The sequence below is a fragment of the Alosa alosa genome, chromosome 15 (genome assembly GCF_017589495.1).
Source record: "Alosa alosa isolate M-15738 ecotype Scorff River chromosome 15, AALO_Geno_1.1, whole genome shotgun sequence".
NCBI lineage: Eukaryota > Metazoa > Chordata > Actinopteri > Clupeiformes > Clupeidae > Alosa > Alosa alosa.
In genome coordinates, this window is record NC_063203.1 from 14,085,503 (window position 1) to 14,101,205 (window position 15,703).

Genomic DNA, 15,703 nt, shown 5'->3' on the forward strand with positions numbered 1-15,703 from the left:
ATAGAATCTTTTCATAATGCCTCCCTCTCGCCGCTGTCATGGCTGCAGAAATTATGGGATGGATATGCTGCAGGGCTTTAATCAGGAATGCTTGTGAAGAGAGGGGGTGAGGGGTGGGGAGGGTTAGGGGGGAGAAGGGGATTGCGGGGCTGTGTCCGACACGTTTGAGTTTTTGCAAGCATGCGGGTTCTGTCTCTCTCTCTCTCTCTCTCTCTCTCTCTCTCTCTCTCTCTCTCTCTCTCTCTCTCTCTCTCTCTCTCACTGGGAGTGTATGTTTTTTCTTCCTTTTTTCCTTTGCTGCGGCGCCTCCTCAGTGGAAGTCTAGTGTCAGTATGAGTGGCTAACAGTGCAGAGTCATCGCTGCCTCTGGGTCACACTCTCTCAATCTGTCCCCGATCAGCTGCTCAGACGTGCCCTCACAGAAGGCATGGACTCTGCTGGACAGTCCGCCTCTCTTTATCACAATCTCACAAAGCACTCTCTTTTCTATTTTCTCTCTCTATTGTTCTCTCCCTCTCTTTCTCTCTCCTTGTCTCTTTGTCTTGCTCTCTCTCTCTCTCTCTCTCTCCCATCCACACGCTCCTCTGTATTGTCTTGTTGTTTTTACCCCCCTCTCGCTCTCCATCCCTCCTGCATTATCCCATCATGCCATCAATCCATCTCATCCCGGAGATCCAGGAATCTCATTCGTTCTGGCGTTCCTCACCCCTGTGAGACTCTACTGCCACCTATTGGCCACCCGCCTAAGCCCTGATTGCTGCCACAGCTAATGGCTGGCTGCGTGGCGCGCCCTGTCTGCAGTGGCGGAGTTTTGGGTCGGGGTGGAGGTTGGGGGAGGGCGGGTTGGGTGTCGGTTTGGTCTCCAGGACGGAACACTCTTGGTCACAGATGTCAGGTGTCCTATTGGATGTGTCCCCTCGGGTTACTACTGACAGGCAGGAACATCTGTGGAGGCTGTGAAGAGAATTTTTTTTTTTTTTTAAAAACAACAAAAAAAAAACAAGCGATGCGAGCGATTTCTCCGGCAAGCACGGGAGTGACAGGGCACGGAATCCGATTTGATTACTCTGTTGAGGAGAGTGGGGGAAGGTGTGCGTGACGTCTCATGTGTGTCTCACGTCATCCGAACTGTCGATATTCACACTGGCTCAGTCACGGATGCTGGATCGCATCGCTGTCTTTCCATATTTAGTGTTGTCTATTAAAAGCTGATTTTTGGCAATATGAGAGTACTGCTTAGATACAGAACAGAGTTTTTGCCACTGTGCTCTGTGAAATGAATGAGCTGACTGCTCTGTCATCTGTATGCCATCTTTTTCAGGGTGTCGTGACTGTCAAGGGTGTCAACTTAGAGGATCACATTTAAGTAGCTTAAATCCATGTCAGTTGGATGGACTGTGAGAGTTTGTGTGCTTGTGTGTGTGTGTGTGTGTGTGTGTGTGTGTGTGTGTGTGTGTGGTAACTATATTTTGGATGTGAGCCACCTTGCCACTCAATCTTGATTGAGCCTTCCTTACCTCACTTAGACTTCTGCTCATCTCACTGCTCAGGAGTTCCTTGACTTTGTTGTTGATGCCAAATTTCGGCTCTTACATAAACAGAAATATCAGCCGCATACTTAAAGTATCAGGCTTGATGACCACTTTACAAATCAGGGCACAGGGACAAGAACGTCCATAACATCCATTAGTCAGGTGGCATCTCTAGCATTGTACAAATATCACAGATGATATGAACAAATGGGGCTGGAAATAAACTAGAATGGATTGGAAACATACATTTCAAGCAGTTGCCAGTAAAATGAAGTCCTTCTTCCTGGGCTCAGGTTGGTTTCGGGCATAGATTAAAGGAAAATTCCGGTATTTAGCACTTTGAGTCCCTTTTCTTGTTTGTTTCGGATGAACTAGAGTGGTGGACACCGAAATTTTGACGATTGGTCCTGTCTCGACCTTTCTGACTCGTTTTGAATCGCCTTTGACTACTCAGAGTGGCTGCCAACAGGCATACTGTAGGCTTCTCAAACATGTCCTAAAACAACCCTTAACATTCGTTTTCACCGAGTGGTTAGTGGTGTTCGTTGATGTTCCAAAACAAGTAGCGTAGCGAAATACAGTTTCTGTAATGTTTTATTTGGCATTTTGTAAAATTCCATTGATTTCTGTTGGAAGACTCATTGCACGTTGATATTACTGTGCCACCGTCTATGCTTCAGGCTCAAATATTGAGCGGAAGTTTATATGCGGTTGTGAGGTGTCTGAATAAATAGTTCCACAATAGCAAATAAGACGGCTAGAAATCATACATTGAGCCAATATATTTGCTTTTAATAATCAACGAACACCACTAACCACTCGGTGAGTTGCACACGTTAAGGGATGTTTTAGGACATGTTAGAGTAGCCTACTGTAGGCTACAGTATGCCTGTTGGCAGCCACTCTCAGTAGTCAAAGGCGATTCAAAATGAGTCAGAAAAGTCGAGACAGGACCAATCGTCAAAATTTCGGTGTCCACCACTCTAGTTCATCCACACCAGAAACCAGAAAAGGGACTCAAACCAGAAAAGGGACTCAAAGTGCTAAATACCGGATTTTTTCTTTAAGGAGTTCAAGGCAATATGTAGGGCTCTTATGCTTAGGGCGCATCCATGGCATGAAGGAGGCGGGAGGGACGACGCTCGTCACACACAGAGTGGGTGGGTGAAATCAAGATGAGAACGAGTAGGCCGAGTAGAAGAGGAGAGGAGGGGAAAGAAGAGAAGAGGAGAGGAGAGATGAGGAAAGGACAGGAGAGAAGGGGAGAAGAGGAGAAGAGAGGAGAGGAGAAAAGGAGAGAAGAGGAGAGGAGAGATGAGGAAAGGACAGGAGAGAAGGGGAGAAGAGGAGAAGAGAGGAGAGGAGAAAGGAGAGAAGAGGAGAGGAGAGATGAGGAAAGGACAGGAGAGAAGGGGAGAAGAGGAGAAGAGAGGAGAGGAGAAAGGAGATGAGAGGAGAGGAGAGAAGAGCAAAGAAGAGAGAAGAGGAGAGAAGAGAGAGTAGAGGAGACGTGAGGAGAGGAGAGGAGAGAGGAGAAAGGCGGCGGGGACTGACTCAGACTAGCAGGGCAGAAGGACGATCAGACTGCAGCTAAACATGGCTAGAATAGACTGTGTTCTCTTTGCATGCAGCATTACAGTAATCCTGACAGGAGGGAATGAAAGCTGGATAAATGGCATGGGAGAAGGAGCAAACAGAAAAAGAGAAAAGAGGGAGAGAAAAGTCAAAAGCAAAGGCTGCTGCATTAGCATTGAGGAGGTGATGCTAATCGCTGGCTCTGACTCAGTTTTTCTCCACATTAGAGAGGAGAGGAGAGGAGGAGCATGTGGCCGTGAGGAGGCTGTCGAAGCCCAGCACTGCTTAGACAGCAACTGGCCCCAGAGGCCATCTGGTCTTGATCACGGCTGGACTCATGCCTGAGTTAGCTGCTGTCAGTCAGGCTCAAACAAGCACAAATCCTGTTGCTAAAACAAAGACTAGTATGCTGAAACAAGCTATACCCCTACGGGCAGAAAATGGAAGATACAGAATAAAGGCCACAATTTGTGTGTTATCCTGAACTTAACTAATGAAGTCAGAGAGGTTATTCAACTGATAATATGCAATAATTCTATGTTATGTTTGTATTATTAATTCTCCTTTTCCACTTATGTAGATATTTCCTAAGATGGGGTGAGGGTACTCTGCACATTGGTTCATATAAAACTGCGCATATGTGCATAAATGACTAATTTATCCTCCTTTTGCTTGGTGTTCAGGATATGCCATCCTGCAGGCGATTATGGAGAAAGCAGGGCAAAACAGCTGGCAGGTGAGCGCCATCTGTGTGGAGAACTTCAACGACGCCAGCTACCGTCGTCTCCTTGAGGACCTTGACCGCAGAGACGAGAAGAAGTTCGTCATTGACCTGGAAGCGGAGAGGCTTCAGAACATTCTAGAACAGGTGAGTTGGTCATTTAGTCCAAAGCTAACCTCCTGTTGTGGTGCAGGTGCATGCTGTACCTGCACCACCGTTTCAGAATATTCTAGATGAATTGTCCTTTTCCACGCTGAGGTAATTTATCTGGCTAATTTCTTCAGCACATGTAAAGACATTATGGGAATTTAAATGGCATTTACCCATAAATGGAAAGCATACATGGATTCTCATTAGTCTAATTGGATGTGTTGCCTGCTAATTCATCTCCTCATAATGACCAGGCTCAAATACTACATGTGATTGGATCTGGGAAAACCCATTACATGGAGAAATTTCACCAACTTATGATTCTGATACCATCCTAGAAACATCCAGGATTTTGCAAGGATGTTATCTAGGATGTTGCTAGGGGACGGTATCCAGGATGTTGGTATCAGAATCTTAAGTTGGTGAAATTTCACCAGAGAGGGTTGAAACGGAGCAGAAATCATTTGATTTTACCATGTGATGAGTTTTCCCCGATCCCATCACATATGTGCACTCTTAGATGTAAGACTCAAGGTACCTCCTTTCATGCTTGCAATATCTGTATTTGTCCTCTCCATTTACAGTAGATGCTGTGTCAAATGTGGATCTTAACCGTTGAGAGAACACTAAGAAGAATAATGAGACTATCATGGTCTCGTTAAACACCTGTAATTTCAAAACAATACTCAACTAACAGTTCTGGGGCACATTTGATAGTTAACAAAATGATCGTAATAAATGATTTAACGAGGCGCGTTAGCAAGTGTTTGGGGAGAGGCCCTCTTGTTTTCCCGGCGTCGTTCTCACCTCTGTCTCTGGCACTGATCCCCTCCGACAGGCCGTGGTCTCTGTGTGTGCTGCTCACAGCGCTGCTCTCGGCTCCACACCGTATCCTGCTGGATTGCTCATGTCAAAGCAGAGAGCAGGCTACTTTTTCAGCCCCGTCATGCAGAAAGCCTATCAGAACATGGTGACGTGTGTGTGTGTGTGTGTGTGTGTGTGTGTGTGTGTGTGTGTGTGTGTGTGTGTGTGTGTGTATGGGTGGGTGGGGGGCTGCTGTTTGTGCCTGTTTGTCTTTCTGTTTGTGTCAGTGTATGTGTTCATTTGTGTGTGTGTGTGAGAGAGAGAGAGAGAGAGGAAGAGAGATGAATAGAGAGAGAGAGAGAGAGAGAGAGGAGAGCATGTGTGTGTGTGTACGTGCTTGTCTGTGTGTTTGTGTATTATGTATGTGTATGTGTTAAAGTCTGTGTGTGTGTGTGTGTGTGTGGTCCACCTGCATCCCTCTCTTCCACCTCTCTGCTCCCATTTGTTCACCTGTCTGCTGCTGAGTGATGGGAAGAGGCCTATGGGGGCAGCGCTCAGGGCACACTGCGCCAGGTGCTGCTGAGAGGGAGCTGTCACTCACGCTGGGACTGGTGCACACGCCAGCCAATGGGGAAGCAATCCGGCCCTCTCTATATGTAGAACACAAATACCAGCCAATGAGGAACTGGAGGCGGGGCAATCCATCCCTCTTTAAGCAAAACACAAATACCATCATCAAATACTAGACATAATTTGCAACTTTGTTTTAACACCATTTCTTCGCCTTAAGTCTGGTAAGGAATCTTTGAATAGTGAAATTATATAGTGACAGGTTTTACAGCATTCTTGTAGAAAGTGCCTATTTTGTGTTGTTTGGCTTGTATCAGTGTTACAGTTGGCCAAAAAGAAGCTGGAGGAGTCTGTTATCACAAAGGGACAGAGCGGTATCAGCCCTCGGCTGTGTGGAGCTGGGGAGAATTTGGATTATTTTGCAGATGCTAATGATTCACACACAGAGGCTGGTAGGACACATTTTCCACCCTCCCCACTTCCCCTGAGGTCCTGTTTGATCTCTGATCTGGTCTGGGTTCAAATGTTTGATGGCTGATCTAGCCGTCTGCTCTGCCACCTCCTACTGGAACACACACACACACACACACACACACACACACACACACCACACACACACACACACACAAACACTATACATACACAGGCACATACACACACACACACACACAAACAAAACACACACACACACACACACACACACAACAAAAACACACACACACACACATACTGTACACACACATACACACACGTAAATGCCCACAGATGTGCACAAAATTGTGACACATTCACACATATACAAGCACACATCCCCATGCTAACACACGCACACACACACACACACACACACACAGACACACACACACACACACACACACCCAGACTCCTTGCCAGAGTGCGATCCCTGCCCTCCCTCCCTCTCTCCCCGTGCTGTCGAGCGTTTTGACAAACACGGGCAGGCGCGGACCAACAGCAGGGCAGCGCAGCAGGCAGTGGCTGGGGAGGAAGCGGGCGCAACAACAACATCCACATCAACATCCACACAAACAGAGCTAGATGCACCGCGCCAAGATGCACCGTGCCAAGGCGCTGCCGCAGACCACACCGCCACCGTCACCGCCACCGCCGTCACATCCACAGCAGATGTGGCAGTGCCACCCGCAGCAGGTGGGGCGGGTGATGGGAGCGACATGTGGGAGAGAAGGGTGTGTATGATTAGTGTGTGTGTGTGTGTGTGTGTGTGTGTGTGTGTGTGTGTGTGTGTGTGTGTGTGTGCATGCTTGAATGCTCAGTTATGAGCAAGAGTGAGTGTGTGTGTGTGTGTGTGTGTGTGTGAGAGAGAGTGAGATGGCATAGATGGAACATCATAGACAAAGCATCCAGGTCTTGTCATCTCCCTGACTGATAAAAGCAGATGGTGTTTCACATCCCTGTCACCCTCCAGGACAGGGAGTGTGTTTACTGTTCTGCAGTAACCTCGCCTGACTCATGCTCCCCGACAGCTGACAGCGCTCTTCGGAAAACGTCTCGAAAACTGCATTACTTAATTTCATTGGCCTACAGGGCCACAGCACTCAGACTATAACAGCGCTCAACCTCTGTATTTTATTATATTACTGCACTGGAAATGGGTTCCCTAGATGGTATATTGTGAGATGGCATGTGTGTGTGTAGGTTACAATTTCCAAATGATGCCGAAATGATGCTGAACTGTTGTATCCCATTTCATTGTCTTGGAAAAGGTGGAGGAGTAGTGTGTCTGTGTGTGTGTGTGTGTGTGTGTGTGTGTGTGTGTGTGTGTGTGTGTGTGTGTGTGTGTGTGTGTGTGTGTGTCTGTGTTGTGTGTGTGTGTGTTTGTGTGTTTGTTCCATTGTGTGTTCATTCAATTTTCTTGTCTTGGAAGAGGTGGAGGGGTAGTATGTGTGTGTGTGTGTGTGTGTGTGTGTGTGTGTGTGTGTGTGTGATGGTTGTGCCCGCAAGCCAATCACCTTCACATGCACCGCAAAATGGCTTCTGGTTCTTGCTGTCCTCTCCTCTTTTAATGGGCGCAAATTAGCATCTTTTGAGGTCATGAAATATTCCGTATTACACACACCACACAGACACACACACACACACACACACACACACACACACACACACACACACACACACACACACACACACACACACACACACACAGACACACACACACACACACACACACACACACACACCACACACACACACACACACACACACACACACACACACACACACACACACACACACACACACACACACACACACACACACACACACACACACACACACACACACACACACACACACACACACACACACACACACACACACACACACACACACATCAGTTTTTGCCCCTGAGGGGGGCGCATGTCCTCACTTCCTCCTGATTGTGCTCCATTACTTCAGAGCGAGGCCTGACTGCCTAATTAATCTGAATTAAAGACAGAGCTTAACAGTGTAACGCTGGCAAAGATGCCTACACACACACACACACACACACACACACACACACACACACACACACACACACACACACACACACACATGCACACACACACATGCACACACACACACACACACACACACACACACACACACACACACACACACTCACACACACACACACACACACACACACACACACATTCACACTCCAGAAAAAAGCATACACAATACACATGCAAACACATCTTCCCAAACACACATATGAAAATGTGCCAGCAGGCACGCTCCTACACATACACTTTCACATACGCACACATGCATACTCATGCAAGCACCAACACACACACTCACACACACACACACATGTACACACACACACACATACACACAAAGGCATACACAGCTTGCACAGAAAACACACAGCCCTGCTGGCTCCATTTGTGAAATGCTGCTGTAATTTAATTGTTGGGAGCTGCAAGAGGTGATAAAGCAGTCTAATCCAGTCTCCCCCCTCCTTTACCCTCTTCTGCTCTTCTCTCCTCCTCTCCCCTCCTCCTCCTCTCCTCCTCCTCTTCTCTTCCCCTCTCCTCCTGCTCTCTCCTCCTCCTCCTCCTCTTCCACTTCCCTCTTCCTTCCCTCTCTTCTTCTGCTCTCTCCTCCCCTCCTCCTCCTCTCCTCCACTACCCTCTTCTCTTCCCCTCTCCCCTCTTCTGCTCTCTCCTCCCCTCCTCCTCCTCTCCTCCACTACCCTCTTCCCTTCCCCTCTCCCCTCTTCTGCTCTCTTCTCCCCTCCTCTCCTCCTCTCCTCTTTTCTGTTCTCCTCTCCCCTCTTCTCCCTTCCCATCCTTCTCCTCTGGTTGCAGATCGTCAGTGTGGGGAAGCACGTGAAGAGCTACCATTACATCATTGCCAATCTGGTAAGAGGCTCCTCCTTTTCCTTTCCATGGTCACCATCAGTTGTTCAGACATGATAATGAATGAGAGCACCTCCAGGTAGAGCATTAGTTTGGATGAAATCCAGCCCCGACCTGGGACAGATCGTTCGCAGACCTGCCTGCAATCTGGGATGCCATTCAGACTGTTCATTATCTATTAAGCAGCCTTACCTGGCACAGTTCAGTCAGGCAAATGCGGCAGAATTTTTTGTTCAAAGAAAAAAAGATGTGAAGCTTGCAGTTGCAGGGGAACTCACGAAAGTTGGAAAATAGGTGTGTGTGTGTGTGTGTGTGTGTGTGTGTGTGTGTGTGTGTGTGTGTGTGCGAGAGGAAAGTGGGTGAAAGAGTGAGAGAGGAGGAGAGGGAAAAGATGATAATCAAGCGAATGGAGGAGAGAAATGGAAGGCACGACGCATCAAAGGGGGCCGCGACCTCTGGCAGGGGAATTTAAAGAGGAGAGGGGCAGAGGAAGGTGATAAAGACGAGAGGGATTTGTGACAGTAGTGGGAATGGAGAACAGAGGGAGGGAGGGAGAGAGAGAGGGAGAGAGAGAGAGAGAGAGGGAGGAGGGAGAGAGAGAGGGGGATAGAGAGGGAGGAGGGATAGATAGAGAGATAGGAGAGAGAGAGAGAGAGAGAGGGAGGGAGGGAGGGAGAGAGAGAGAGAGAGAAGAGAGAGAGGGAGGGATAGAGAGAGAGGTGGGGATAGACAGAGGGAGAGAGAGAGAGAGGGAGGAGGAGGGATAGAGAGGGAGGAAGACAGAGCAAAAAAGAGAGAGAGGGAGGGATAGAGAGAGAGGGGATAGACAGAGGGAAAGGAGAGAAGCTGCAGGCATGAGAGGAGAGAGAAACTAGAGCAGTGCAAGGGACGAGAGAGGCAGCTTTGAGGAGAAAGTGGGATTGCTTGAGAAGCAGGGAGAGGGTAATAATAAGGGCACCATGTTAGGGATGAGAAGAGAGAAAATGGTTTCTCTCAATCTGTCAGGAGGGCTCGTGTCTGATTCAGGAACATTCCAGAGGCTCTCCTGTAGATTAGTCTCAGACTGTCACTCTCGCCAGACATTTGGGGGTGGGGGCACTTCCTGTTTTGTGCTGTTCCTTGTCCACTCTCATCTGTGCATTACATTTTCAGTGCTGGAACCTGTTTTATTGATCAAGCTCACCACCTAGATTGGCCCTGCAATTTTAATCAAAGAGAAAAGAGACTCTCTGTCCCCTGCAATCCCTAAAATTGGAGGGTGTCTCAATATGGATCCGAGGGTTCAAAGTTCAACTTCACCCAAATCAAAATCACCACTTATTGTGGAGTTGGAGGCTATGGTTGTGTCATTTCATACCAGAGGTTCTAAAAGAGCAGAAACCACTCATTCAGACCTGTTTTGTTTTGTAGGGGAAATATAAAACCAGACTCAGTCTTATCTGATCTTAGTTATAGGATGGAAAGAAGACAGAAGATTTTCCTTTTTTTGGAGAAAATAATCAACAATAGAGTAATTGGAATTGATCATTGCAGACATATACAATCTCTCTCTCACACACACCACACACACACACAAACACACACACACACACACACACACACACACACACACACACACACACACACACACACACACACACACACACACACACACACTTTCTCACTCTCTCATCTCATCTCCTCTCTGACTTCCTTCCTTACCCCCAGGGCTTCAAGGATATCTCCCTGGAGCGCTTCATGCATGGTGGGGCCAACGTGACGGGCTTCCAGCTGGTGGACTTCAGCAAGCCCATGGTCATTAAGCTCATGCAGCGCTGGAACAAGCTGGACCAGAGGGAGTACCCGGGATCAGACAGCCCACCAAAGGTAATCCCCCCACCCCACCCCGCCCGGCCCCAGAGCCTCTGGGCACTCTGGTCCTCCCTGATGTCAGGGAATCTTCATGAGTTGACCAGACTTTACCTGGCAGTTGCTGTTCTTTGCAGTTTAGTGGAGGAGGTCTTAAGAGGTGAAGCGTCAGGGGGGTTGTCAACGGTTGCCCGTGAGTCTAAAGGACGACATTTTCTGGGGTGTGGTGGTTTGAGTGGTGAGCCCAAAGATTGAGGTTGTGTTAGCCAATTACAGAGCTGTATCTAGGCGATGGAGGACCTTGGAGAATCCTGTTATGTATCCAATCACAGATACTTTTGAGAGTCGTGTTGAGAGCCAATGGCTGGTTACCTCGGGAGGGAGGGAGGGGGGTTGTCACGGCGGAATCCTCTTGAGGCGAGCTGGTTTCAGTCCAACCGTCATGGTGGCTTTAGCCAATCCAAGTGTGACAGGCGGAGGTAGCGGCATCACCTTACCCAATCAGGGTGTGACGAGCCGACGCAACAGCCACGCTTTAGCCAGTCAGAGTGTGACCGATGAGAAGGACCAGCAGACAGCCATGAAGCGCAGAGCCGGAAGCCACTGCAGGAACAAGGCCAGCGGCTTAACGCTTCCGTCTCGAGGACCGAGGGCTTAATCAGCAGTGTTTTCCGCTCACAGCTTAATTGCAGTTTATTTCAACAAATTACAAAAAAAAAACAATCCTTTGAGATGATACACTTTGATGTCAAAGTGAAGGTCTCAAAACATAATTTCAAGTCTATCCCACGAATATACAAATAAAAAAGACAATAAAATAGAACAATTTCCTTGGATTGCTCAAAGAAGTCTAAAAATATATAAATATAGGCCCCATCCTTTTTGTCAGTGTGTGTGTGTGTGTGTTTGTGTGTGTGTGTCTGTGTCTTTGTGTGCGTGTGTACGTGTGTGCGTGTGTGCGTGTGTGTGTGTACGTGTGTGTGTTTAGTGTGTGTGTGTTAGCTGCGGGAGAGCAGACCCAGTGTTTTTCCTGTCATTTGAGTCCATTCTAATCTGCTCAGTGCTATCACACGCGTCTCACCCGCTGCTTCCAGCCCTGCCATCTCTGAGAGGGGTATTTACCCCCACAATAATTCTCATCTCTCTCCCGCTTTCTCTCTCTCTCTCTCTCTTTCTGTCTCTCACTCTCTTTCTTTTTCTCAGTTTCATTCTTCTCTCCCCCATTTGATTTTGTCTCTGCCTCAGTAACAGTCTGACACCCCCTCCTCCTTTTTCTTCCTCGTTGCTCTAAGTGCCCTTCATTATCTCTTTTACGCATTCTCTCCCCCATTCCTCACACGCTTCTTCTTCTGCACACCATGCATTTGTCTTCTCTTTCTCTCTCTCATTCTCTCTCTCTCGCTTGTTCTTTCTCTCTCTATCCACCCGGTTTCCCACACATGTGTATGCACACACACAGCCACACATAAACAGTCACACACACAGTCACACAACACACACAGTCACACGACACACACTCACACACACACACTCCTTCCCTCTCCTGTACTCTCTTCCCTCCCCTTTGTTTAGCTGCATCAATAACACAGAGGTCTTTAACAGTTGGTATTGATCTGGAGTCAGATTCTGTTGCCCGCTGCATAAATTAGCTGTAAACACAGGCTGCTGCATATTATATATTCATTAAGCGGAAAGAAGGGCCTCTGAGTGGGTTTGGGGCCTCCACCACCCTGTACCACTGCAGTGCCCTGACATTTATCCATACTAACCACTGATGATGGAGAATCATTACCGTGAGCACTGGAAGATGATGTCCTATTACAGAAGCCACAAGGATATCAATTGGATCCCTGTTGTATTAATGGCTTGGAATGTACAATATTGTAGCAATATTTTTTTTTTCTGGGAAATTTATAAGGCATACCCCCCAGATTATTGATTATTACTCATTATCTATCTATCTATCTATCTATCTATCTATCTATCCATCCATCCATCCACTATCTATCTATATATAAGCATATAAGCATTTTTAAGCATTTTGCTTTTAGCTTTTTTTTTCAGTAAATCAATGGTGATTTGCAGAATTGATGTCAGTCACAAGAATACCATGACTCAATAGGAATTATCATTTCCCTGGTCCTCCTCTGCAGTACACATCCTCTCTGACATATGATGGAGTACTGGTGATGGCAGAGGCATTCCGGAACCTCCGCCGGCAGAAAATAGACATCTCTCGACGAGGGAATGCAGGGGACTGTCTGGCAAATCCAGCCGCCCCTTGGAACCAGGGCATTGATATGGAGCGCACCCTGAAACAGGTGAGAGAGTTAGGTTCTAGAGTTGGGCTCTATCTTTCAGTTCCAACATAGACTCATGTCACTAGAGATAATGAATTATAATTTCAACAATATATCACCATGTCAATTACATTGAAAGTGTATGCTTTAGCTGTTTACAATTATCGTCCTCAAATGCACTTGGCTTATGGTAATCAGTTTATGCAGGGCGGTGGTAACATAGTAGTTAAGGAGCTGGGCTAGCATACAGTAGCCTGAAAGTTGTCGGTTCAATTCCTGGCTTCCAAAGTTGTGCCCTTGAGTAAGGCACTTAACCTCAAGTTGCTCCGGAGACAATGTAATCCCTTGTAATATAGTTGACATATGTAAGTCACTTTGGACAAAAGTGTCTGCTAAATGTAATGCAATAAATATTTAACGGTATTAATATTTTAGCATTCATGACAATATTGTCTTCTCATCAGTGGTGTCTTCATTGTTCTGTTCATTCAGGTGCGCATCCAAGGCCTGACGGGCAACATTCAGTTTGACCACTACGGCCGCAGAGTCAACTACACCATGGATGTGTTTGAGCTGAAAAGCAACGGTCCACGCAAGGTAAATGTTGCCCTGTGTGGCAAAATATAATAACAAAAAGTCAACTTTACACATGGATGGAAGTGCTAAACATTAAATGTGCACAATACATTGTTTGTTTATACAGTAGATAATGTCCCACACAACACACACACATGTCCCACACAACACATTCAAATATACGAGAAAGAAATGAACAGCATGTAGATATCAAATATATGAAAAGAAATGAACAGCATGTAGATATCAAATATATGAGAAAGAAATGAACAGCATGTAGATATCAAATATATGAGAAAGAAATGAACAGCATGTAGATATCAAATATATGAGAAAGAAATGAACAGCATGTAGATTCATACACTAGCCTTTAGCATAATAACACACGCATACCATACCGTATCCACCATCCACACATAATGATATTGGAGCCTCTTACAATGTGTACGTCTGTACTCCACACTAACAGATTGGCTACTGGAACGACAATGACAAGCTGGTGCTGGTCCAGAATGAGCAGCTCTCGTCCAACGATAGCTCCGGCATTGAGAACCGCACTGTCATCGTCACCACCATCATGGTAACGTATCCTAAGGTTCCTCTCTCTCTCTCTCTCTCTCTCCCTCTATATCTCCCTCCAAAACTCCCTAGCTCTCTCTCTCTCTCATTCTGTCTTCGCCGATGTGCTCTAATCAGGTGTTTCTCAGCGCCATGTTCTTCTCAGCGGGTTCTGTGTGTAGCGCTTGTACAGACACAGACACAGACAGGCCCCGCTCGAGAAGCCTGCGTCCTTAGTGCGGTCGAGGAGATGAGCAGAGGCAGTGTTCCAGAACACAGGCAGAGGGGGGGGGAAGGAGAGAGATGGAGGAGTGTATTGATCCCTGAGAGGAGAGGCAAGGGAAATCAATCAGCTGAGCCACAAGTGTAATGGCGGCGATGCAATCTAAAAAAGATACCCACGCAGACACTTATACATTGGCCCTTTCATGAGCTATATTATCAAGCGTAATGGAAATTATAACTGTGGTCTTATGTTGTTGTTTTGCGCCATAAACTCTATTGCAGATTCTCTGTTATGTCTAGGGGGTATATTTTAAAGAAATAAGAATTATTTTGTTTTGTTTTCTTTCATCAGAAGTGCACTGAATGAAAGTGTTTTCCAAATGTTGTTCTTTTATGATGTTGCTGCTGTTGTTGTTGTTGTTTTTGTTTATGTTCCACAAGATGAAAGTGTTCCTGTCCTCTCTGTCATGTTGAATTGAAGACTGTGCCCCCTCCCTCTCTTTCTCTCTTAATGAACTGTGTATTTAAAAAAGGCCATGGAGAATTATACGTCCGCCACCTCCTCCTCTCTCCAACCGCTGGTGAAGAAACCCTTGTTAAGACACTGAGGCACGACGAGAGAACGACACACAGACAGACAGACAGACACAAGGCAGAGCTGGGAGCTCAAAAACTCCTAAAGACTCTTTAGGGACTTTTCCCTTTTCATGTCCGACTCGCGCAATGGGGGACATATTCCTCTAAGGACTGAGATGTTGCACTGCTGTTTTCTTTGTTTTGTTTTGTTTTCTGTGTGTGTTTTCTGTGTGTGTGTGTGTGTGTGTGTGTGTGTGTGTCTGTGTGTGTGTGATTCTGTGTGTGTGTGTGTGTGTGTGTGTGTGTGTGTGTGTGTGTGTGTGTGTGTGAGTGTATGAGCATTTGTTTGTTTGTATGTGTGTGTGCGAGAGGGAGAGTTAGCTGTGTATGTTTGTGAAGTGTGTGTGTGTTTACTGTATGTGTGTGTGTGTGTGTGAGTGTATGAACATTTGTTTGTTTGTATGTGTGTGTGCGAGAGGGAGAGTTAGCTGTGTGTGTGTGTGTGTGTGTGTGTGTGTGTGTGTGTGTGTGTGTGTGTGTGTGTTTGTTGCCCTTTTTATCTTCTACTGTAGACAAATGTTTCATCACTGTGGATGTCAAAAAGAGAAACCACTAAAGTAGATGGTTTATGGCCTCCTTCCAAATAATATATGACATAAATAATTTGTCATGAATCAATGGTCTAACCTGTCATTTAGTATCTCAGTGTTTCTCTTGATATAACTAAGATTATTTCATTGACCATTTTATGTGTTTTGAATCAAGTCTTGAATGTATCATTGCAATATTCTGCACCAGTGGAACCATAAGAAAAAGTCTAAAGATAAAGAAAGTTAGCATTATCGTGATACAAGACCTTATACTCATAGTCTTTAGCATTGC

The 15,703-nt window shown here is 46.4% G+C and overlaps 1 protein-coding gene across 8 annotated transcripts in view; it reads left to right on the forward strand.

The window, feature by feature from the left end:
• Positions 1-15,703, forward strand: part of LOC125308911 (glutamate receptor 4) — an 82,631-nt gene that overhangs the window by 35,285 nt on the left and 31,643 nt on the right. For 7 of the 8 annotated variants that reach the window (XR_007196014.1, XM_048265559.1, XM_048265558.1 and 4 more), the window contains exons 4-9: positions 3,791-3,975; positions 8,688-8,741; positions 10,446-10,604; positions 12,740-12,907; positions 13,379-13,483; positions 13,932-14,042. Coding sequence is in view for 7 of the 8 variants with exons in the window: in XM_048265559.1 (XP_048121516.1) it covers positions 3,791-3,975; positions 8,688-8,741; positions 10,446-10,604; positions 12,740-12,907; positions 13,379-13,483; positions 13,932-14,042 (782 nt within the window). In the remaining variant the exon portion in view is untranslated. Of the gene's footprint in view, positions 1-3,790; positions 3,976-8,687; positions 8,742-10,445; positions 10,605-12,739; positions 12,908-13,378; positions 13,484-13,931; positions 14,043-14,778; positions 15,072-15,703 lie in introns of those variants that run through there. The other variant, XM_048265561.1, reaches the window with a different exon arrangement.